This window comes from Callorhinus ursinus, unplaced genomic scaffold (genome assembly GCF_003265705.2).
Source record: "Callorhinus ursinus isolate GAN/ISIS: 27379988/994484 unplaced genomic scaffold, GSC_fseal_2.0 scaffold2, whole genome shotgun sequence".
Lineage (NCBI taxonomy): Eukaryota > Metazoa > Chordata > Mammalia > Carnivora > Otariidae > Callorhinus > Callorhinus ursinus.
The window spans coordinates 73,884,421-73,911,020 of NW_027397064.1; the positions used below are offsets into that span (position 1 = coordinate 73,884,421).

At 34.8% G+C, this 26,600-nt stretch overlaps 1 protein-coding gene across 2 annotated transcripts in view; it reads right to left on the bottom strand.

Moving 5' to 3' along the window:
• Positions 1-26,600, bottom strand: part of GALNT13 (polypeptide N-acetylgalactosaminyltransferase 13) — a 566,099-nt gene that overhangs the window by 42,082 nt on the left and 497,417 nt on the right. For both annotated transcript variants that reach the window (XM_025854761.2, XM_073884009.1), the window contains exons 10-11: positions 24,373-24,512; positions 8,678-8,776 (exon numbers count right to left, since the gene is read on the bottom strand). In XM_025854761.2, coding sequence (XP_025710546.1) covers positions 8,678-8,776; positions 24,373-24,512 — 239 coding nt within the window. The remainder of the gene's footprint in view (positions 1-8,677; positions 8,777-24,372; positions 24,513-26,600) is intronic.

The window sequence follows — 26,600 nt, forward strand, 5'->3', positions numbered from 1 at the left end:
AGAGAGAAATGAGGTTCAGAGGATTGAAACATCGCCGAGGGGAAAAGCTCTGCTGGGACTAAATGGCTGAATGCAGACAAGCTTATGTTGGTAATGTTAGCGGAAAGCTTGGAGTCTGTCTGTACTTAACATGGACTGCAAAGGAGATAAATGGGTGAGGTGAGGGAACAGACTGATGCTGTTAACATTTTTCTTCTAGTAGATTTTTGTGCTAACAGCTTACCCTTCTCAGTAAGAAAAGTTCTACTGATGGTGTGAGATAAAAGAAGCAGAGTGTGTGTGTGTGTGTGTGTGTGTGTGTGTGTGTGTGTGTTGGGATTTTATTAGAGTAGTATTAAACTTTCTTCTTTATGAGAATGTGTGATATTTAACTTTTTAAGGGAGGGTTTAAAAAAATTTAAAAAAATTCTGGGAATCCCATTAATAAAATGAATATAAATTTACATGTATTTCCCAAAGAGCTTAAAGTATTTTAACATTTAACCCTACAGAAATTTAATTTTAAGGCCTTTAGAGCATAGGCTGATGCGATGATACACCATAATTAATTGATTAATCAACAGAATAAATATTTCTTTTGTCCTGCTATGTGCACTGACATACTTTGATAGCATTGTCGTTTCCTAAGATGACTTTTATTTTTTTTAAGATTTTTATTTATTTATTCGAGAGAGAGAGAGATGAGAGCATGAGCGAGAGGGAGAAACAGATTCCCCGCTGAACAGGGAGCCTGACTCGGGGCTTGATCCCAGGACACTGAGATCATGACCAGAGTGGAAGGCAGATGCTTAAGGGACTGAACCACCCAGGCGCCCCCTAAGATGACTTCTTAGGGACTGTTGTCCCTCTAAATTTAGTCTGGTGTCCCTCCTTGTTGCTTTCTTTATCAGGAATCAGAGTAGAAATTTTTATCACTTATCATTTCAACACCAGGAATAATTGAACCTTTTTGAAGGTGGCTTGTTTTTATCTTATTGACACAATGAATCATATAACCAATTTTGTACTTATTAACTAGAAAGCACAAAGCCAAGGGTGTGGCTTATTTAAATGAATGTGGGATTTCAGGGAATTAATCTTAAGTACTTTAAAAAGTACTTTCTAGGTTAACTTGCACTGCCAATTTTTCCATAGCTTTTGAAAAAATGTCATGTGATAGGTATTAACTATCGTTATGTAGAGATACATAACATTACACCCAGAGGAAAAGATAAATCAAAGAGATGGCCAATATTAGTGCTCAATTTATAGGAAACCTTAAGAAAAAAATTTCACAATCTCTGAGTAACTACTACCAGGGCAAGAAAGGGGTTGAACACAAAAATTTGCTCTTTGTTTTTATGCCAGGAAACACTCCAACCAGGCAAACTAGGCAGAATCATATCCTACGTTTAAGTTTAAGTTCCTGCAAATTTCAATCAATTCCAAGCTTACCAGATATTCCTTCAATATAAATAATGATGCTCTCCTCCAGCTTGCATGTATCCAGCTCATTTAAACATTTAATGAATGGTACATGCTCCTTCTTTCCTCTTAGGCCATTTCATTTCACTTGCAAATTTACCCTGGTGATTTTAATTCTATTGCACAAACTTTACTAAAAGGGGACCAAATAAACATAGAAAGGGCTTCTAAGTAATTATAGTACTGATAAAAATGCAAACTGTAAAGTCAATTCACTTTTGTTGAATGAATGTATTCATTACAATCTGTGAGTACAGTAGAATGCATTACTAAAATAATTAAGGTCTTTCTAGGAGAGGGTTTGTAATAAGGCAGGAAGTATTTGTTTACTCTCAAAATTTGTTTACTGTCATAAGGTTAGATTCTTCTTAAATATAAGTAGTCACATTTTAGAGGAGGAGACATTTGTTTGAAAATATTGGTAAGACCTAATGATCTCTTCTTTACCTTGGCAGAAAACATGGTTTTAATAAATGGCTAGCATAAGCTTCCCTAAAGGCTTGCTATCTTGAAAAATGGCTGTGAATCACTTACTACAATAAATTACATGGAATGTTTCCATATGCTTTCTAGCTCCCTCCAAATGAGTGGCTCCAGGGAGAAAGAGAAACATTCTAATGCATTTGCTAAAATGTGAGTATTTTTCCATCATTTTATATTTTTTTGTCTTTAGAAAAAATGAGTACAATATGCATGAGGGCTGCTTTTTCCCCTTTTGATTAAAAAGATACTGCAATTCAAAGGGAAACACTCACCTTGGATTCTTGAAAATTTTACATATACTTGTTATTAAAGTAAAATAGTTATTTTATAAATATTAATCTAACTTGTACCCAATTATAGGTATATTTTTTATAAATTTTAAATAAAAAATAGTGTCAGATATATGACAAATAAGACTAAGGCCTATTTGCCAATTTTGATATTAGCTCCTTTAAGCTGAGGTAAATGTCATTTAAAAGCACCACATTAAAAAGGAATGGTATTTCTACATCAAAAAGAGAAAGCATAAAACAAAGCAATAATTAAAATATATAAACTGTTTAAAAGTCTGTACATAAAAACACACCAGAAACAAAATGTCAAATCAGAAAAAAATATCTGGAACATGTATCACAGAAGGTAATAATCTTAATAAAGTATTTTTATAAGTGGAGAAGAGAAACAAGAGCTCCCTCAACCACCAATGAAAATGTAAGCAAAAACAAAGGCAAAAACGTGACTAGAAAATCTACAAAGTATTGATGTCAATTTTTAAATTACTTACATGCATTGATGACATTAGAGATACGATTTAAAAAAGATAAAATGTTTCTCCCATACTAAATTGGCAAACATGAAAACCAGAACAAAGCAAAAATACAATAGACCCATTTAGTGTTGTCCAGTCTGACCACAATCCTGGCGGAGTGGGGTTAGAAATCAATACAAATGCAGTGAACATACACTTGGTGGGGCGTCAGCCAGATTTAGATTCAAACTGGCTTTACCTCCTAATCATATTACCAATCTCTCAGGGTTCCTATTAGACTCGTGAGTAAAATCAGGATAATACTACTATGTACTTCATAGATTGTTGTGGGAATCAAAGGCAGTAACGTATATAAAATATTTATCATAGTGCCTCTTCGTAGTTTAGCAATTAGACCCGTTAAACTAGTAAAACCTTAAAAAGGACAATTTGTCACTATTATTAAAAGCCTTATAATGTCGCATAAGTTTTGACCTGTCAAATTTACTTCTAGACAGTATTTCTAAAGAAGTAAATATAGATGCTCACTAGATTTTAGCTACAAGGTTATTGATGAGCCTCACCTATAACAATAAAAATTCACAGTACTAATGGTACTGTGTATTAAATAATAAGGGATTGATTAAAATAAATTATAGCGTATCCATCCAAATATGCCCTGTTCAGGTTAAGAAATTGTTAGCCAATGGAGAGCCAAAAAGTAGCTAAACTATTTGGGTTTTAAACAGTATGTCTTAAGTTTGTGAGTGGAGTAGTAGGTGGTCAACAGTGCAAGTAGAGAGAACAGTATCAGTGAACTACAGAGATATGAAAATGCACAGAGCCCACAGGGAATAGAAAATTATCAGACATGTCTATAGCACAAAAAAACTATTAGAACATCAAGGGAGACAATACTGGGAAGTCTGATGAGGATGAAATTATGTGGGATTTTGTATATATACATAACTAAGGAATATATAACTATATACATAACTGAGGAATTTTTATGTGATTCATTGGGCAGGGGAGAATTGCTGGAGACTGTTATCATATTTTAATTATAATGTGGCCTATATAGAATATAAGCCTGGAATTCCATATGATGTGTGGAAATAATGAGGTTTTCTGACCACATAGGTGAAAGAAGATACAGGCTAGGACAAAGAAAGAGGCCCTAGTTGTAAAGGGTCTTAGAGATTCGAGTCAAGACATATTATTTTCATGTTAATATCAGGGTTGGGTGACTAATCAAACTTTAGAAGTGTCTATGCTGGGTTTCAATTTTGGATGCTTATGTTAAAGAGAAGAAAATGAGCACAGTCTGGAAACAGTTGCGTTTGAGATGTCTGCAGAGATTCCCAATAATTACTTGGCAACAGATTCCAGAGTTCAGGAGAGACGTTGGAGATGAAGATATAAATCTGAGTCATGAGCATTGTAGGGGACATAGAACTGCTTCCAGGAATCAATTTCATCTTTTCAGAAGTAAAAAGAAGATGATCCCATAACTTTTAGTAACATACGTTCTACCAGGAAATTGCAAGTTTTTCCTTCCCTTATAAAAATTTATATTCAAGTTTGAATCAAATTTATTTTCATTCTTTTGAAAGTGTTTAATGGTCATCACCTTCTTTGTTAATGAAAGCATTTCAAGAACAGATAGGAATGGACTTTCTAATTATGTCATTATTCTTTGAGACAGAAGGTTTTTATTACTAAGGTTCTAAAAGAATACCTCAAAAAAAAGAATACCTCAAGATGATTAAATGTTGAATGTAATAATAATTCTATACTTGGTGTCTTATTTTTATGGTATCTTGCTACAAAAACTTCCATGCATTCTTTCATTTAGTTGGCTAGTTTTTATTAGGTGTCTACTGTATCCCAAGTCCTGCAGGGGCTAGGGGTGGAGGGAGAGTATGTTGGATATTTGAGTGTTTAAGTGTTTAAGAAAAGTATTTCCAGCAACTACTGAAAGTAAGTTTCTTCCTGATATCTCCAAGAATATTTAAAAAAAAAATAACAAAACTCCTGTGCAAGGAGAAATGGTTAAGGGATAGTTGTCAACAAATATAAAGCACCTTCTTTTAGAAATGAAACCAAGCAGAAATGCTAAAAAACAAAAAACAAAAAACAAAAAACAGTGTTAACACTTCTTAGGAATTTTGTGTAAAAGCAGGAGTGAGAAACTTGAATATTTTATATGGGTTGGGGCTACTTTTAAAAAATTTTAAACTAAATAACCATAAAAATAGATACTGCTTCCATGGTAACATAAGAGAATAACAATAAAGCACAGGGAAGGTAGCTCTGAGAATAAAATCCTAAAATCTGTTCTTTTCTAAAGTTAAGTAAAAAATGTAAACATGTCCCTAATTAGGGACTAACTAGAATTAATCATCCAAGAAATATTGATTTCCATCAAAGTATAAATCATAATAGGGTTTTATGTGATGGTTTATTTCAAAATATAAAAACAACAGGAGAAAAAAAAAAAAAACAGGAGAGGCAGTTCATTTTATTAAGCTTAACAAGACCATAGAAGTGGTGTGCATTTACCTTGCCTCTGGCATTAGCCACCGAAACTTTTATTTTCTTAGAGAGAAAAGAGAAACAATTGAGAATAGAAACCGAAATACATAAAGAGAATAATTAATGTCAATAGACCAGTATATGTACTGAGTGTCTAGTATATGCCAGGCTAGTGTTAGTTATTATATAAATTTTACTAATCTTTAGAGGAAAAAAATTTGGGTGAAAGTCTTTTACCCATTTTATAAATAAAATAGTAAAGCTAAAAAATATTAAGTAATTTACCATAAATGACCCAATTAATCAGGTCAGAGCAATGCTCTAAAATGATACTCTTTTGGAGTGCCTGGGTGACTCAGTCGTTAAGTGTCTGCCTTTAGCTCAGGTCGTGATCCCGGGGTCCTGGGATCGAGCCCCCGCATCGGGTTCGCTGCTCACGGGAAGCCTGCTTTTCCCTCTCCGTCTCCCTCTGCTGCTCCCCCTGCTCATGTTCTCTCCCCCCACCCCGGTCTCTCTCTTAAATAAATAAATAAATAATAACTAAATAAATACAATCTTTAAAGAAAATAAAGTGATACTTTTATTCTCAATAGTTCAATTTTCTCCATTTTTATTTGTTTAATTATGAAAGTAATACATATATATAGAAAAATGTGGGGTAAAAAGTAAAGTTTCCCTCTCTAACTCATTCTTCTCACCAGAGGTAATTATATTCCAGATAGATTGCTATGCATTTCTAACAGATTATATTGCATCTATATAAATACAGATATTATAGTTTATAAAGAAAAATGTTCACATATATTTTTCATAAATGAAGTCATTCAAAGTAAGTTATATTCTGGATTTTTTCCCTCCTTTTCCATTTTCCACGACAATGCATATAGACCTCTTTCACTCACTTTGGTGGCTATGGAGTATTCTGTACTATGGATGCACCACAATTTATTTAAACATTCCTGTCTTGGTAAATATTGAGTTGTGTCCATTGTATTTGTTATAGCAAAAAGGGCTCCTGTAAACTTTCTTCAATGCATATCTGTAGACATGAATAACTATTCATGTAGATGGAAGAAAATTCATTTTAATTTCTACTTTGTCATTAAGTTGACAATGTAGAAACATTAGAATATATGTAGGTGTGGGTTTTTACTTATTGTTTGTTCACCTTATTTATGAATCCCTAAGATTGGTGTCTTTATATACTTTTGGTTACTATGACAATAACAGCATTCTGTGGCAATGTCTACATAGTACTAAGGTATAAGTCTATTGTTCTGACCATGAATTCTTTCATCTATTTACTTGACTATTAGTTATTAGTTACCTACCACATCCCAGGCCTTCAGCCAAGTTCTAAGTGAAGAGAAGAATAAGACATAGTCCTGGACAACAAGAAGGTTATGGTAGAGTGGGATAGCTTATTTCTGGGTATTTGAACACTTGTAAATGAGTGATATCATTTTTAACATTAATGATCCAGGTGTTTTGTTTCATTTAGATAAACACAGGTATATGACTGGTTATCTTTTTTAACATTAACTATGGCAACTTAAAAAAATCAATGAGGATAATTCATCTAGGTTATCTTCCTTTTCATTTCCTATCTTCATTTTCATCTGCATTAGAATCAGAATGATGTCATAAATAATGTTTTTTTTTGGAATTCTGTAGGTCACCATGGTACAGATGATTAGTTGACTTTTTCATCAGCTGGTGAAACACATTATGGACACAGTTCTACATGTCCACCCAGTATTCATGGTAAATAAACTGTGAGGACATTTACACATGTAAGTGTAGTAAAATGTTCTGTGTTTTTGTGCTAGAGGTATTCAAGTAACATATTTCTGGCCAAAGAGACTTACAAGAGGGGGTGTAAAAAGCCTTTAGGTAGTCTTGTTTTTCCTAGTAAAAGGACAGTTATGGCTACTGCAGCTCTTCTCTACCCCAACTTCTTCCTGCCTTGAATGTGGATATGATGTCTGGAGTTTCAGCAGCCCTCAGGTGACCAGTTGATGATAAAAGTTAATTTTAAGGATTGAAGAATGCAAAGTTAGAAAGTTTTTGATTTCTTGACAAAGTCACTGAAGACCTGAACAAATGTCAAGAGTTGATCACCTTCAGATTTCTTACTTCCATTTGTGAAAAAATTAAACCCTGCACATTTAGTCCTCTAACAGTTAAGCTGTTTGCCGTTTCCAGCTGAATTCATTGGGATTCCATTGGTTTTGGTAGTAGAGGCCTCTCACATTCATTGTGAATCACTATAAAAGCTGGACCATTTCTGAATGCTCTGCCATTGTTCTGTCTGTATTGTTTTTCCTGTTATTTTCTTTCATAAAGTTATTTTTCCATGCTGTAACCTAGAAACTTTGATTTAAATTTTTCTGGTTAAGTTGAAATTTTGGAACACTAATTAGGATTTTAATAAATTTTTTTAAGAAGAAAATTTCATTTTTGAATGTTCTCCATTGAATCTCACAGGTCCTATTTGAAATATGATGACAAAACTCAACAGGGCTATTGCTTTTTCCCTGTAGATTCTTGACACATTCAGCTGCATTACCAACATAACCATGATGTTGTGCTGCATAGAATAACTTTTACTTCCTAATTTCACTATAATGCACTAGATAAAGAACTCACTGGTGTGTTTCTCCTCGATTTTTGTGGACACCTTGTCAACAGAGGATTAGCTACCTCAAACTGAGTTCCTACCAATTCCAAATTCTGCCTCTCAAAATGGCCATGACAGCAGGGCTGCTCCACCTGAAGACTCACAACTAAGCAGCTTCCACATGGTCCACCTTGCAGACTCACTGTCCAGTATTTAAAGAGAGTACAAGGATCCTTGTTATAGTCTGACAGGTCTCTGATAATTGGACTGCAGCACACAAAAAAGCTGTCCTAGACTTGTAGTCAGCCATCAGTTTTGTTTAAAGACTTCATTTTTACCTGGTTCAAAGGGCATCTTCAGATAGCCAAAGCGCAAGTGTAACAGATGTGCTTACCATGCATTTTAAAGTTTACTGAACCTCAGAAATTCATAGAAAACATGATATACATAAACACAAAAGAAATTTAGAATCACCATTGGGAAAACATCATGGTTGTTGAGGGATTACTTTATACTAGTCAGTAAAAGAATAAAATGTAGTGTTCATTTGCTCATACATGGTAAAATGAGATAGGTCTAAAATATTTGGCTATCTTCATTAATTGGGCTCGTTGAAAGTGTTGCCCTATTTATTAAATTCTGTAGTGCTTTTTTAAGATACTTGGGGTAACAAAATAGCCAAATTAGTTCTTGATTTGAATGCCCATTAATTCCCTAAGTTAAGACTTTATTGTTATTGGCATGTGAGTCATGGTTTACCGTGATAGTTTTCACAGCAATATTTTCCCCCCAAAGATGAAGTTGATTAAAAACAAAAGAGAGTTTACCTGATTTCCTCCCATACCATGACAGTTGAATATACCCACTTTTTCATTTTCCTTGCGGCCCATGTTATCTAAACATTGGTTGGTTTCAACATTTCTTATCTAAAGGAAACACACAAAAACAGAAGTCAGATAGTGATGTAAGTCAGAAAATCTTCCTGCTGTTACCAAATTGTATATTGATAATGAGAGGATACATGTTTGCAAGGATATTTCTCCAAGAAGAACACATTGTTTTAAATATTGATTTTTCTTTTTCTATGTCTGTTCTTTGTAAATTTCTATCTCCTACTGTAGTAAACTTGAACAGCAATGGCATTGTCATTAGCATCTAATCAAGAGGCACTCGTTTATAGCATAGTATCAGAAAAGAGGAAACATTACAAATTAGTCATTCTTCCCAAAATCCTTTTAAAAGTAAGACAGTTGCCAAATTCCACTCAGAAAACCATAATCTATTCTTGAACTCCTGTGGTACCATATGCAAAGGAATAGAAACAAATTGGTTAAATATTCAAATTTATGTGTTTTTAGATAGCTTTATTACTAGATGTTCCATCCTATGTTGATGGAAGTTTAATTATTGTTTATTTCTGTAACTAAAACATATTCATACATCTTTTTCTTCATCCCTAATGCCAAACTTAATGGAAAAGAGTTGACCTTAGCTAAGGAAAGCTATTATAAGACTAAATGGTGATTTCACATTAAAAATGCCTTAAAAACAAGATTAAATTGCCAACTGCAAACATAGGATTCTTGGTTTACACTCAAGTACTGCATTAGTTCCATAATTAACATAATGTTATGTATTTGAGACACATGTAATTACAAAAGCCATTCACTGAGTTTAAAGATGCTAAAATTCCTAAATCAAGCACAAATGAATAATAAAAATGGCATTTCTAATAAATGGACTGTTTTTAATTTCTTCCCTTAGTTGAAACCCCAAGTATGTATTTATTTGTCCACTCTGCTTCTGAAAATTTCTTATCTCTGACTTTTATTAGAACATGCATATTTCACTCTTCACTCATACATTACTTGCATATATCTATCTAGTTATCTATGCTTTAAGCACATATTTCTTCATATTGGCAAATGAATAAGATCAAAAACTTCTAAAGAGGATAGATTAGGTTTATATGAATCACTTTGTGTATGATGCAGAACCCAAAAGTCAAGTAATGGCTCCTGGCATTGGGAAAAGTGGTGTGATTTGCATTAAGGCCCCAGTGAGCAATTGAGACAAGTAGGGACTGGAATTCATACTTTGCAAGGGTTGGAAAGAGCTGAGCAGTCAAGCCCTGTTCCAATGCCTTGAGATTGAGAGCAGGATTATAGATGCTTTCATAGAGAAATCTGAGCTGCAACCCATTAGAAAGGACAGAACACACAATGAATATCAAAGAAGAGGGGTGCCTGAGTGTCTCAGTATGTTAAGCTTCAGATTCTTGGTTCCAGCTCAGGTCCTGGATGGAGCCCCGTGTCCTACTCAGCAAGGAGTGTGCTTCCCCTCTCCCCTTCCCTCTGACTGCCTCCCCAACTTGTGCATTCTTCTCTTTCTCAATTTCTAAAATAAGTAAATATTAAAAAAATAAATAAAGAGAAAAGATACAAGCTTCAAGAAGAAAAATCATGTTCAAATTCCATCCTGGTAGGTTTAGGTTATCTGATGTAGGTGGATTATTCAGGCACTGGAGGATACTGAGCCTATATGCAAAGGTTAAAGATTTTTCGGAACCTGTAGCTAGGACAGGATTGAGAAAGGTAACAATTGATAGATGATGTAGTATATCAGTCTGTTTATGTTTTACATAATCTAATCAACAGGTAACATGCAAGTTTATTTTTAAGTCCTTTATATCCACTTTTCTTGCTAACATTTAATAAAAGGCAAACTTCTTGAAAAATAATAAAATGATGTATTGTTATTTATTATCCTAAAAAAGTATGGGACGGTATAATACTATAATACTTTGGGGAATAAATATCTCACAAAATGATTAATTCACCTTTACATGTAAGCTATGCAATCTGATTCAAAGGACCTCTGCTAGATTCATGGTACTTGAATAGATACTAGTTAATAATTACAGGGGCTACAGTCCAAGTCATTTATAAAATTTTGAATCTTCGGTGGATGACAGAAGATTCAAAGCCATATTCAGGCCAGTACATATTCTGACAGAAGTATTTTAAAGGGACATATGATAGATTCATATCATCCTACTTTTTGACAAATTAAGCACAGAACTCAAGAATGCTTCCAAAGTATTTTGTCCCCAGTAACAACTTATTATTGATCTATTTTTTATAATGGATATACTTGGTCTGTAACCTATCTTATGAATGCACTCATTCACTCAACAAATATTACTGAGAGGAGGCATACTTCATGCTAGACACCATTTAAGGTGCTGAGGATACGGAAGTGAACAGAGTAAACCTAGTCCATTCCACCATGGAGCTTATATTTTAGAAGAGAAGAGTGCAAAACACAAATACATTCTAATATGTCGGAAGATCAAGAACTTCTGTAAAGAACTATAAAGCATAGTAAGGGTAGACAAAGTGATGGAAGGAGTACTATCCTATTTCAGATAGTGGATTAGGAAAGGCCATTCAGAGAAAATGATACTTAAAAAGATACCTTGTAAAGTGAGAGAGCAGCCAAATTTCCATGTGTATGGAAGGGCGTTCCAGAGAGGGGGAATAGCCAATGGGTGCTCTCTGCAGCTGAGAAAACTGATTGAAATAACAAGCTAGCAATGTGGCCACGGTGCAGTGAACAAGGGCAGAGGAGAGAGGTATCTAAGACTAAATCATGTAGGAAATCATAATTTCTAAGCATGAGGATGACCTATTAATAGCTTACTCTGGCTGCTGTGTGGAGAACAGATTAGAAGGAGGCAGGAATGGAAGCAGAGAAACACTTAAGGGGACTCTTGCAGTCATGCCAACTAGAGATGGTAACAACAGAGGTGGATAGGTCAAATGTGGGATTTTTTTTCTTTAAGATTTATTTATTTATTTATTTATTATTATTTTTTATTTAATATAGAGAGAGCACAAGTGCTTGTGGGAGGAGGGGCAGAAAGGGAGGGGGGTGCAGAAGGAAAGAATCCCAAGTAGACTTGCATGGAGCCCAGAGCCAGGAGCTGGAGCCTGGACGGGGGGGAGAGTTAGGACCTGATCTCAGGACCCTCAGATCATGTCCTGAGCCAAAACCAAGAGTTTGACGCTCAGCCAACTGAGCCACCCAGATGTCCCAAATTTGTGATTTTTTAAGGTAGAACCAAGTAAGACTAGCAACTGAATTGGGTATGAGCTATGAGAGGAAAAAAAAGACATCAAGAAGTATTCCAAAGTTTTGTTTGAGCAAATGTACAAATGATGTTTCCATTTACTGGGAACAATATTCTGAGTTCTTACATGTTGATAAATATATCTGTGGCCTTTATATTTGAAAATCAATTTGGCATATCTGAAGTCCTTGGCTCACAATCTATTTCCTTGAGTATCTTTAAAATGTTATGCTATTTACTTCCAGCATGAATAGTTGCTTTTGAAAAGTCTGATGATAATCTGGTTTTCTTTACCTTACTCTTTTTTACAAATGTCTATTTGCCTGAATGCCAAACTGATTTTTTCTTTTTTATTTAAAAGTTCAATAGATTTACCACAATGAGTCTTAATAATGTTCATTTTGGATCACTCTTCCAGATGTATAGTGTTCCTTTTCAATATGTCATTTCAATTTTACTTTCAGGCACATTTTCTTAAATTATAAGTATTAATGTTCATTTTGTTTTATTGCTTTGATTTTTCCCACCAGGAAATCCTATTATTTTGGATCTTGTTGCTTATCTCTCTATAGGTCACCTTCTATTAAAAGTGGGATTATTGGGGTTTTGGAATTACTGATTCATGTGATATTTCAAATTTAGCCTTTGTTTCTAAATGAATTCATTCTTTAATTTCTAAATCTTCACTGCATTTCCGGCCCTTATTTCAGAGGTATTTCTAAATTTGATTTATAATGTTCTTTTCTACATTTTATCATTATACAATTTCTTTTAGCTTGCTTTGAAATATTAGGTTACACTTTTCCCGTCTATGAGCATAAAGCTTTGGTGTCCTTGCATTGTTTGTAGAGAGATCATTCTCCTCCTTATTCTCTTTATTCTTACTGTGGCCATCCTCTTCTACTATTGCTGCTGTTCTTATTGCATGAGTCCAATTCTCCTGATCTTTTAAGAGACAGGGTTTGATCAGGAGACCATTTCTTTCTTTTCTTTTTTGGGAATCATCTGGCATCTTTAAACTTATCCTGTTGCCCGGTTCCCAAGTCCACACATTCCCATTTAGTTGGTAGAGGGTGTAAGTTGGCCATCAGGGTTTTAAATTCTTCCCCAGGTATTTCTTTTTTTTTTTTTTTAAGATTTTAATTTTTTGAGAGAGTGAGAGCACAAGCAGGGGGACGGGGAGTGGGAGAGGGAGAAGCAGGCTCCCCACTGAACAGGGAGCCTGATGCGGGGCCCGATCCCTTGACCTTGGAATCATGACCTGAGCTGAAGGCAGATGCCTAACCAACTGAGCCACCCAGGCGCCCCTCCCCAGGTAATTCTAATGTGCAGCAAATTTAGCAACTAACATTCTGGAGGGAGGTAGGCAGTGTCTTGATGTTAAATGGTGACATTACAATTACAATTACTTTTCCTTTTTAAAGTAACTTCTTTTTCAGTGGTTCCCACTTGGGAAGCTTTTAGAATATACTTCTGCTTGGCCTCACCCTCATAAATTATGATACAAATGGTCTGGAGTAGGACCAGGAGACAGCTTAAAGCTCTGCAAATGATTTGGGTGTATATTCAGGGTTGAAACCTCCTGTATCAAGAGAACAGATGGAGTACTTGCTAGCTGCAGGCTTAGCTATTTTGTGAATCAGTCTGAAAATTCTGGATACTGGTGGAAAGAGAAGGTTTTCATAGTAAAGCTGATTCCTTCAGTACCCAGTGGGGAAGTTGAAGAGCAAAGGTTTCCAGCTGTCCCTGACAGGGAAGGTTTACACAGGAGACCATTTCTAACTTTACAAGTCTAGCTCTCCTGTTCCTGCACTTTTCTGAAGAGTTGAAAAGAAACTGCCTTCTATTCTTTAAGATCTCTGGGTTCTGTTCATCGCTCCTATTTTCATCTGCACTTTCCATTTCCTTTGTCCCTATTGTCTCTCCTCAACTGGGCTTTACTCCTTGAAGTTTCTCCTAAGAAGGAACTTCAGCTAGTGAGTTAAATAACTCATAGAACTCAAGGTGCTCAGGCCTTTCAGACATTAGAAAGGGTACTTTTCACTGACTTACAAATTGGTTTGTATGAAAACCCTTCTCCCAGTATCAGCTACTATTCTCGAATTGGCCTGAAGCAATTTCTCATGAGTATCTGTTGGCAATTTGGGTATTATCTGGGTCTCATTTCCATCAGACATCTCATCACTTTCCTTTGCTTTCCTTCCATGGAGTATCACATGGTCATGAAATTGACAGCTCATATTTTGGAATTTGTGAGAATACCTGCCACCTAATTGTGTGGTCAGTGTTTTCTATCAATTTTTGGTTTTGCTATCCTGGATGCTTTTTTTTTGTTTTGTTTTACCTGTCACTGCTGCCACTATTTTTTTGGATTTCCAAGATGGACTGATTTGGGGGACTTCATGAAAAGAATCTTATGCTATTTTGGATATGTTCTAACTATTCCACAAAGTGGTTTGATAATTTCTGGACATGTAATATTCTGTCCCTTAGGATATAGCAGGGGCTAAGAAGATACAAAGTGGTTTGATAATTTCTGAACATGTAATATTCTGTCCCTTAGGATATAGTGGGGGCTAAGATGATACAAAATAGAAACTCAAGTCAAATCTGGTGACATCAGCTAGACTTGGGATCTGGACTAAAAACAAATAGGAGTCAGTGGCTTAGTACAGCTGTCAGAATGAGATGGGGTGACTACCACTACCACCACCACCAATAATAATAATTAGCAATCATAATTGTATGTGCTCTGTGCTGTTCCAAGCACTCATGTGTAAAAGGTAATTTAATATTTACAACCAACCTATTACCCCCATTTCATAAATGAAAACATTAAGACACAATGAATTTAAATAATTTGCCCAAATAAGGAATTGAAAGTTATTTCTTCTGTCTTGTTGGTGTATAGGAATGCAACTGATTTCTGTGCATTGATTTTATATCCTGCCACCTTACTGAATTCCTGTATGAGTTCTAGCAGTTTTGGGGTGGAGTCTTTTGGGTTTTCCACATAAAGTATCATATCATCTGCAAAAAGTGAGAGTTTCACTTCTTTGCCGATTTGGATGCCTTTTATTTCATTTTGTTGTCTGATGGCTGAGCCTAGGACTTCTAGTACTATGTTGAACAGCCGTGGTGATAGTGGACATCCAACAACAAGACAGAAGAAAGAGAAATTAAGGAGTCGATCCCATTTACAATTGCACCCCAAACCATAAGAATACCTAGGAATAAATCTAACCAAAGAGGCAAAAGATCTGTACTCAGAAAACTATAAAATACTCATGACAGAAATTGAGGAAGACACAAAGAAATGGAAAAATGTTCCATGCTCATGGATTGGAAGAAGAAATATTGTGAAGACGTCAATGCTACCTAGAGCAATCTACACATTTAATGCAATCCCTATCCAAATATCATCAACTTTTTTCAAAGAAATGGAACAAATAATCCTAAAATTTGTATGGAACCAGAAAAGACCCCAGAGAGCCAGAGGAATGTTGAAAAAGAAAAGCAAAGCCAGTGGCATCACAATTCCAGACTTCAAGCTCTATTACAAAGCCATAGTCATCAAAACAGTATGGTACTGGAACAAAAACAGACACATAGATCAATGGAACAGAATAGCCCAGAAAGGGACCCTCAACTCTATGGTCAACTAATCTTTGACAAAGCAGGAAAGAATGTCCAATGGAAAAAAGTCTCTTCAACAAATGGTGTTGGGAAAATTGGACAGCCACATGCAGAAGAATGAAATTGGACCATTTCCTTACACAACACACAAAAATATACTCAAAATGGATTAAAGACCTCAATGTGAGACAGGAATCCATCAAAATCCTTGAGGAGAACACAGGCAGCAACCTCTTCAACCTCAGCCACAACAACTTCTTCCTAGGAACATCACCAAAGGCAAGGGAAGCAAGGGCAAAAATGAACTTTTGGGACTTCATCAAGATGAAAAGCTCTTGCACAGCAAAGGAAACAGTCAACAAAACCAAAAGATAACTGACAGAATGTGAGAAGATATTTGCAAATGACATATCAGATAAAGGGCTAGTATCCAAAATTTATAAAGAACTTCTTAAGCTCAACACCCAAAGAACAAATGATCCAATCAAGAAATGGGCAGGAGACATGAACAGACATTTCTGCAAAGAACACATCCAAATGGCCAACAGACACATGAAAAAGTGCTCAACATCGCTTGGCATCAAGGAAATCCAAATCAAAACCTCAATGAGATACCACCTCATACCAGTCAGAATGGCTAAAATTAATACGTCAGGAAATGACAGATGTTGGCGAGGCTGTGGAGAAAGGGGAACCCTCCTACACTTTTGGTGGGAATGCAAGCTGGTACAGCCACTCTGGAAAACAGTATGGAGTTTCCTCAAAAAGTTGAAAACAGAGCTACCCTACGATCCAGCAATTGCACTACTGGGTATTTACCCCAAATATACAAATGTGGTGATCCGAAGGGGCACATACACCCCAATGTTTTTAGCAGCAATGTCCACAATAGCCAAACTATGGAAAGAGCCAAGATGTCCATCAACAGATGAATGGATAAAGAAGATGTGGTATATATATATACACAATGGAATATTATGCAGCCATCAAAAATGAAATCTTGCCATTTACAATGATGCAGATGGAACTAGAGGGTATTATGCTAAGCAAAATAAGTCAGTCAGAGAAAGGCAAGTATCATATGATCTCACTGATATGAGGAATTTGAGAAACAAGACAGAGGATCATAGGGGAAGGGAGGGAAAAATGAAACAAGACGAAACCAGAGAGGGAGACAAACCATAAGAGACTCTTAATCTCAGGAAACAAACTGAGGGTTGCTGGAGTGGTGGGGGGTGGGAGGGAAGGGGTGGCTGGGTGATGGACATTGGGGAGGGTATGTACTATGGTGAGCGCTGTGAATTGTGTAAGACTGATGAATTACAGACCTGTATCCCTGAAACAAATAATACATTATATGTTAATTAAAAAAAATAAAGTGCATCTTGAGAAAGTAAAAAGAAAAAAAAGAAAGTTATTATAATCCTGACATCCAGATAGGCAGGCAGTATTTGTCAGAAAACAGGTGTGGAAGGAGCAAGGAATGGCTGGGTTGTAGCTAACCAGAGTAAAAGTTACAATTGGTCATTCAGACAATGATGAAGACACATGGAACAAGAAACATGAGCCGGCTAGGATCAGACCTAGGGGATCAAGTCAAGAAGACTAGATGCTAAGTGCCACACTGTTGGGCTGAGGTCATGTAAATAATTTCTGGCTATGGCCAGGATGACATTAGGCACAAATAGGATGGGACACAGAATATCAGGAATAGGAGTATCAATAGCCAAATAAAATAAATAAATAAATAAATAAATAAATAAATAAATAAAAGAGACACTTCATCTGGATAGAGACAATATAAAAAGGTTTATGTCACTAGACCTATAATACTCAGATTAAAAAAAAAAATCCATGCACACTTAGAAAGCAGGTTAGTGTACATCAGGTTGTTCTCAAGTCAGTGAACCCAACACTATGGGAATCTGCTATATTCTCTTTAAAATATAAAAATGGTCACTAACGTGTACTGACAATCCACATTAAGCAATTCTTATTGCAAATTATAAGATGTTGGCATACAGAAAGTTTTAATCTATGCACCTTATCTTTTGAGATGGAAAGGCTGATCTGGTTTAGGATGATCTTGTGTGATTTTTAAATCAGAACCTTTCCAAGAATACCCTGGCACGTCATAGAATGTTTGTTAAAAAAAATGAATTTTAGGAAAGACCCTGATCTTGCCACTGGTACCATATTATCTGACAACACCAATTACTTGGTCATGCCATTAATTCTGAGAAAAATCTAGGCAAACAAACACTGATGACCTTCAATTCATTAGAAATCCCTTACAGATTCTATTTTATGACCTGTATCCACATAAGTAGAGCACACTGGTAGTTCTCAGATCTGGAAAATTCTTTTGAATCATTCTTTATGTTATGGTATAGCTTTGAATATGTGGCATAGGGCCAGCATAGTTTTAACTTTAATTGTTGTCTGCTTTGAGATTCCTTTGTTTACACATAATCTTTTATTGCTTGAAAACAATTTTTAATGACATAAAATAGAGAGTATTTTTCCCACTTGTGTTTTTGTGTTTGATATCAGCAAGCCTTTTTCTAAATGTTTCTACCCAGCATCATTGGTAAAGTTCTTACCACTTACATAGTTTGTTCATTAGCTTTTGCTCCCTCTGCTGGATTGTAACAGCAAGAAACAGTAACTCTCAATTTTAAAAAAGAGGCATATGCTCCCACTCACCCTCATACCTTTGCATTTCAAAACCAGTATGTAAAATCCATTCTAAAGATAATAATCTAAACTTAAACTAGCTTTTATTTTGCTTTAATTACTCCAACACATGCTTATCCTTCAATTGTACATTGTTATTCATTACTATTTTACATATGTCAACCTCGTTTGGTTTCTCTTTACTTGAAAAGAAGAAAATAGGTACATCTGCAGTGAATTCCAGTTTAATGTTAATGTTTCCATATTATAATTGCTCTAGTGAATATGCATTTAAGTATATTTTCTCTTTACCAAATTGTGCATAAATCAGAAGGATGAGTGCAAAATCTATATATTTAACAAATCCAAGCTGACTACTTATGTAGACCTGGGTTTAAAATGCCCTGTTTGGGCCCCAGGGTGGCTCAGTTGGTTAAGCAACTGACTCTTGATTTCTGCTCGGATTATGATCTAGGGATGTGAGATTGAGCCCTGCGTAGGGTTCTGTGCTGGGCATGGAGTCTGTTTAGGATTCTCTCCCTCCCTCTGAGCACCCCCTCAGGCACTAGAAAGAAAAAGAAAGAAAGAAAAAGAAAGAAAGAAAGAAAAGAAAAGAAAAGAAAAGAAAAGAAAAGAAAAGAAAAGAAAAGAAAGATAGATTAAAAAACGAGAATGCTCTGATTAATGACTACAAGATTTAAAAATTCTGATTACATGATATACTAACCCCTGTCCAACACACATAAAGTAAAGAACATAGAAAATTGAACATTTTCATTTATTTTGGTGGATAACAAAAACAAACGAGAATACTGGGAGAACTCAGTAAATGCCAAATAGTTTGTTATCATTGTTTGTGTCAAAATCTACCTGAGTAATAAAATTAGAATTAGTTCTAGTCTAATTATCAGCAATGTGAAGTAAAAAATATTTTTTCAGGTGATAAACTCCTCACTTTGTTCACAGGTAGGCTACACAGTCCAACAGTCTTTAAAGTTAAGATCTGATGAAGATTAACATCTTTTTTTTTTTTTTTTTTTTTTTCTGTACATAGGCCTGTTCAGTTGCCCTAGGTTGAAAATTAGCTACTGGGTCACAAAGAGTTTGTGAAACAGAATTGTGGGCAAAGAGAATGCTCCCATTAGTGTAAGTCATCTAAAACGAGGCTTCCTCACTGGTTACCCTAGTGAAAGGTCAGGAAGACTGTGAATCTATAAATAGATCTCCTGATTACCAAGCAAGGGTAAATCTCTAAGCGTTTTAGCATCTGCATTTGGCAGTCACAGATTGTACCCTTAATCCCTGCGGCCAAGCAGCTTCAAGCGCCTATTTTTAGTTACATAAATTTGCTTTTTTAACAACATTTATGGGATACAGTACTAATATGTACCAGAACCTTAACTAGCTATTATGGTTAAAGGATACAAAAAGAAAAAGGAGTTCTGAGGTTGAGTAGGCAATCCGAAATGCACAGACTAATGTCTAAACATCTTCGAAGCCAGATGTAAATTGTAAGCAAATGTAAATTGTAAGCCCCAAGAGTTAAGTCACTTGGTTACACAAATCCACTTCTCCCTGTTGCCTTACAGAACTCACAATACATTTTTTTTTCTCAAAATGCTGGCTTGTCATAGGCCCCCAAATTTGAAGCATTATGACTTTAGAATCCCATTTTTCAATCCTATCGTACTTGAATTTGCCTTTATATTTACAAGATCAAAACCTGACATGTTAAATCTATATCAGCTAAAGGTCTAGTTAAGAAAGAATTTAATGCTGCAAAGAACTTGACTTCCTTGTTCTATTATGATATGCTCACTGAACCTAAAAGGCACATGCTTCATTAAGCTACTTAAAGGTTTTAGTTCAAAGCAATTGCACAGCTTTTGACTTCCCATTGGAAATTGCATGTAAGTCATGGGCTGGTTAAAGAATATTTCAATTACCTGAATAAAATTCAAACATAACAAATTAAGATACTGATATCAATAAATTTCCTAATGATTGTTCTGGTGATGATATAGGATAATGAGAAACTATAATCAAATTTACATCTTCCAATACAGCTAAGAAAGTTATAAAGAGAAATTGACAGAGAAAAATTTATATTCACCAATACACTGGAATATTAAATAATAGGCTTTGAACAACATTGAAACTTAAGGAAATTGTAAATTGTTAAATCCTACCAATTTCATTTTAAATTAAGTGATGAGTACATATGAAAAATATACATATCACAAAGAAATAATTTGTTGTCTTGATAAGTAGGTTGGATACCTAATACCACTTTGAGGCTCTAAGTATCTGAAAAAAAATACCCTCATATATAAGGAAAGATAGCTTTTTACTTTCTTCTAAAAATGGTTAATGGCAGGCAGTAAGAAAGAAAAAGCTTTAAGTAAAAGTCTGTTGTCCATTAACAGTTCATCCCAAACTCATTATCAAAATGTCCATCTTAAATTATGTATACATGACTATGCAAAATCAAATCGGGAAGTAGTGCTTGGTAAACTTGTCCTTCTGTTTCCATGGAAACAGATGCTGGATTGCATCTCTTTAGGGCTGGTTTTAAAGTGGAAAACTACAGCACAATAATATCCCATGAAGTTTGAAACTTAACACATCTCACAGATTTTTTTTTTTAATTAATTAGGGGTTCTGAAGCAGCAGTTTATAGCATGATTATATACTTCATGTAGGGCATCTTTTATTTCTCTGAATTTCCTTTTTTTTTTTTAGTATTTATTTATTTATTTGAGAGAGAGCATGGGGGGCGGGGGCTGGTGCGGGGAGGAGTAGAGGAAGAAGGAGAGAGAATCTCGAGCAGTCTCCCCGCTGAGTGCGGAACCCAACCCGGGCTTGATCCCACAACCCCAAGATCGTGACCTGGGCCAAAATCAAGAGCTGGACGCCTAACTGACTGAGCCACCCAGACGCCCCTAATTCTCTGAATATCTTAATTCTTTGTTTCTTTTTTGCCATCTCTCCTGCCCCCATTTCAGTAGAATGGCTTAAGAGGAAAGGGCTTCGCTTATTTGACTTTGCATCCTTAGCATGTAACATATAGGTTCCAGCTTCACCTCTTATGTGACAAAAGCATTTTGAATAAACTATAATAATACAACCTATTTTGTCTTTCTGGCTTAAAGAAAAAGTGAGCATTAGTGTCAGACTCACATCTATTTGAATCCTGAGTTTAACAGCGAGCTCAATGACCCATAGGTGAATCACATAAATTTTCTACATGTCAGTTTCCATTTTAAATTGGGATCATAACAAAACCCAAGTCGTGGAGTTGAGATTTTTAAATAATATAATTGTTATAAGGCATCTAGCATAATGTTTCACTTAATAAGAAATCAGTAAATGGTAGCTATAATAATTATAACTATTTCTACAGGTGCTGCTACTCCTTCTTGCCAGGCATTGTGCTAAATGCTCTAGATCTTCAATCATCACTATAGTCCTTTATGATTATCTTCACACTGCCGACAGGGACAAGAGAGGAGACCTAGAGCCACTCAAGTCCTAGGCTATGAGGTCAGGATTTAAACCTTCCTCTGCTTGCCTCCAAGGCCTGGTATTTTTTTTAATACTAACAAGCTGTCTCTTCTTGGATGTGTTTCAAAAACCCAGAAAGGTACAGTCTCTTTCTTTCAAACTATTTCTATACATTAAAATATGGCTACCTGATCTATCACAGAAGGCAGCTAATTCAAAATCAGTAGGTTGTACAAAGGAATTTGCCCACACTATATTTTTACTTTTTCAGGAAGTCAGTTAATTATGTTTCCTTGATGTAGTGCAGGAAACCATAAAATTGGATTTTTAACATGGAAATAAACATCTCGGTTCTGTTTCAGAGTTCTTCTCAGGAGTCACTTGGGAGGCCCCAGAAAATTTCTAAAAAGTCCACCTTACTCATATCTGTTTCATTATAGGCCCTGGTTATACCTCCTTTTAGAAAAAGTAATCAATATTCACTCATCAGCTGGGTGCCCTGACTGCAGCGGGAGCAACATTCTATGACAAGAATAGAAACATGCCCTTCTTCTTAGGGTACAAGTCAGGTTCACAATTGTTCAAACACTTTTCAGTAAAGAAATGAAAGTATTAGATATTGGGGATCTCAGAAGCACTAGATCATAATAACTAGCACATAAACAGTGTTCTAGTTTAAAAAGGGCTCATATAATGTATCGAATATAAATCCCTGAAACATTAGTGCTTAAATAGAAATGTTACATTATTTGAAAACAATGGCAATAACCCTCCCCCTTAATAAAAGCAAGCAAACAAACAAACAAAAAATAAAACCCTGAGGCACAGGACTATTAAGTAACTAGAGTCAAACTTAGAAAGTTGTACAGGGGCACCTGGGTGGCTTAGTCAATTAAGCAGCCAACTCCAATTTCGGCTCAGGTCATGATCTCAGGGTCTTGAGATCAAGCCCCCTGCTGGGCTTTGGGCTCAGTGGGGAGTCTGCTTCTTTCTCTCTCTCTCCCTTTCCTTCTGCCCCTCCCCCCAGGCTATTTCTCTCCAAAATAAATAAATAAATCTTAAAAAAAAAGAAAGTCATACATTCACTGTTACTACACGCAAATCTTTGCACTACATTATTCAGATTAAGTTTAAATAGATGTAAACTGAAAGATTCTATAAAGAGATATTACATGGCTAATAAGGAAGAGGAAATTTGACAACTAGAGCAGGGATGTGGACACAGAAAAACAGCCTTTAAAAAACAGTTCTGCTGGGGTCCACTCGGTCTCAGTAATTTTTGCTTCAATTATTTTCTAATCATAAATAAATTATATTTATGGATTAAAGTGACAGAGTGGATAAGTTACAGATTGTTATTTTTGGCAAATGAACCGAAAAAGTGTTAGGTTGTGCTCTACACATTTTCAGATATTCTACTATTATGACCTAAGAAAATTGCAGTTTCAACCTAAGGACAAACTTAATTAATAATTATTTTCCAAGTGCATAGTATCATTTCTGTCAAAATGCTTTAATTACAACCAATATTAAATTAGTTTTGATTCCCAAAACTGATCCCTATTAAGTGGGAAATTACCAATTTGGGGCATACAATTCATAAAGGAATGGCTCTTATTTTGAGCAACTGAATATATATTATGAAATGTTTACATAGTCATAATGAAGCCAACTATATATTTTTACAGATAGTAGATATTTTGGAAAACATATTAAGGAGGGCACATGATATAATGAGCACTGGGTATTACATAATAAGATTGATGAATCACTGACCTCTACCTCTGAAACCAGTAATACATTTTATGTTAATCAACTGAATTTAAATAAAAAAATTTTATTACCTATTAAAAATAGGTAGTTTGGAAAACAATGGTAGAAGATCAATGGTTTTCAATGGGCCTACAAAGTCAACACGATTTTAACAATAACACTAAGCTATTACTTGCAGTTTTCACTTTCACTTCTCATGAAGTACAAGGAGTCTCTCAGAGGCTACATTGTGTGTACTATTACAGTAGACTGAATACCAAAACAAACTCCAGTTAACTTCTATTAGCCAGACAGTTATGCAATTTACAAAAATATAATTGATGCTAATCTTGCTATTTGATTTTGCTTTGGAAAATATATTTATTTTTAAAAACGCATTACTTATATTAACATGTAATGGATAACATTATTTTTAATGAATTAATAAATGGGTTTTACAGTTCTCAGGTTTAGTTTCAATACATTAAATATTAATAGTTTTAAGCCACCTAAACCAAAGCTCTTAGGGTTCACAGTAAATTTTAAGGGTGTAAGGTCCATATGACCAAAAAGTTTCTGAACTGTTGGTAAAGAAACAAGAAAATACTATTTAGTCTTAAACTATCCCCTTACTTTTGCAAATCCCAATGATAAAGACCTTTATGGTCCTTGAGACCATAAGTGACTTGAGAAGTTATTTAAAATAGATCTATTTAAAAACCTGAAAGCATTTTATTCATAACATAAAAAATATTGAGCTCCTTAGAAATTGCTCCATTTGCAAAATATATTTATAACTTAACCAAAATAAATAATGCATACCTCACCGAGTGAGTAATAACGTCTTGGGATCTGGGAGTCCGGATAGATGTTTTCAAGGTACCAAGAAAAGGGTTTACACTTCAGATTTTCTCTTAGTGTTTTTCTGACTGACACATCTCCATAATCCACTTTGACAACACCTGGAATTTTTCAGAGAAACACACAAATCAGTTTGTGTTATTTTTGATTTAGTACGTTTCACTCTGTTTACTTTGTTATCAGTTTTCTTCCCCTCTACTCTAATTCCATCAAATTCAATTGCATATGCAGCTGCTACTACACTGATTTTCTTACTAGCAACAGTTAGTACATGAAATAGATATAAAAAACAGCTTTTCCTTTGGCTATGGCTTTTCAAATGCAAATATTTATCACCAAGTACTTATACTTCTTAGATGGAATAATTAATCAAATAAGTGTAAACTGGGTATTAATTTATCATCTCAGAATCAAAACTTAACTGAGCTGTGTGATAATGTGGCTGTTTCTCTTTAATAAAAATTCTAATCCTCAGATTTCTCTAGGGTTTTTTATTCACCATCGTAGATTTCATGATAAATTTATATAAATATGATCCTCACAATGAACACTTATGTGTTCTAACTTTCTCTCTTCTTCTTGAACTTTTATTCTATCTAGGTTTACCACAAACCTGATTTTTTCTTTATTTTTTTCTTGTATTATTTTATGAGTTAATGTGAGCCACCTCAAATTCTTAGATAAGCAAGATAGTAAATAAGTAAGCTAAACTAAGGAAATGGCTTATACTTAACATGTGTACATTAAAATTACTTAATTTCAATTCAGATAATAGGAGAATATATGAAGTTAAAAGGAATATTTCCATTGATGATCATAAAATGATGCTAGCTAGTTGAGAATTAAACAACAATGCTACTAATTTTTATATAAAAATACCATGGTGATGTGATTTGCTCACTACTATCAATATTAAAAATGATTTGCCTGAAATGACTAAATAACTGTGAGAAAACTGCCTTAGATTATTTTTGACAAGTCTGTGTTTAACATGTTTAAGACGAGTAAGCAACTAGACTTGGGCACAGAAAAAAAAAAAGGCCCAGTATTTAGTATATTCTATCCCAGCCAAACAGCAAAACCTAACAATCATTCTATAAAACAATGAATAATTGTTTAGACAATGCAGATGTCTGTAACTAATGCCATTATTTGAGTCAATGTATTCAAAAGTGGCAACACTCTTGAAGCTCTCATCACCTGTTAGTTTCCCCATTTCCTCACTATTCCTTAAAAATTCTTCTTAATTTTTGTTTTTCCAAAATTAAATGCTTTAGTGTTGTTAGAAAGCATCCTGATGATGCTTAAGCAGCCAAACCATTTCCTTCTAAAAGACCATATTGATTTTTTACCTGGTGTTTGGACAGAAAACAATAAGGTCTTTGGGCTTTTTAAGCACATAAATATTTGCTTTCAAAATAATCCTATTCAGAACTTGCAATCTGGAGTGCAACCTTCAAAAGAAGAGCCTAGAAAACATTTACAAAATAGATCACTACAAGAATTTCTCTTTGTGTTAAGTGCTATATCAATTGCAGTGATCTAATAAATAGTCTTGAAAATCATATAAAGAGATTCCATTGGACCCAGAAAAAAAAAGGGCACTGTAGCTTCAGAGGACTTAATTTGACAATCAGTTTTACTGTACTGTTTCATTTTTGAGGTGGGCAAATGTAATCGAGATAGCTTATTTATATATCAGGATCTTTCCTTTTTCATCATTAAAATGTAATAGTCCTGGCTCCAGAATTTTTTCCGAGGAGGCTTTTATGAGCGGTTTTCTGATTGGAAAGGAGTTTAAAGATTCATTTGCATATATTTTACATTAGATAAGAGAAAATATTAATTGCCCACATCAGATTTGGCAAAGATTTGGTTGGTGTAAAATGACAGATACTATTGAGAAAAGCTAAAACCTTCTTACACTATCACCCTAAGCTGCCCCTTGGCATTGCCAGTACAACATGAGTTTTGTCTTAGCCCTAGATAATTATTTTAATTACTCTTAGAAAAGCATAAAAATACTGTGGGCTTATCTTAATATTTTGGTGAGATTGTTTTTTCCCTCTATAGCTATATTTTCTAACATAGAAGTGAGATACTATGAGGGTTAGTATCCAAAATATATAGAGAACTTATAAAACTCAACACTCAAAAATTAAGGCAGAAGACATGAACAGATATTTCTC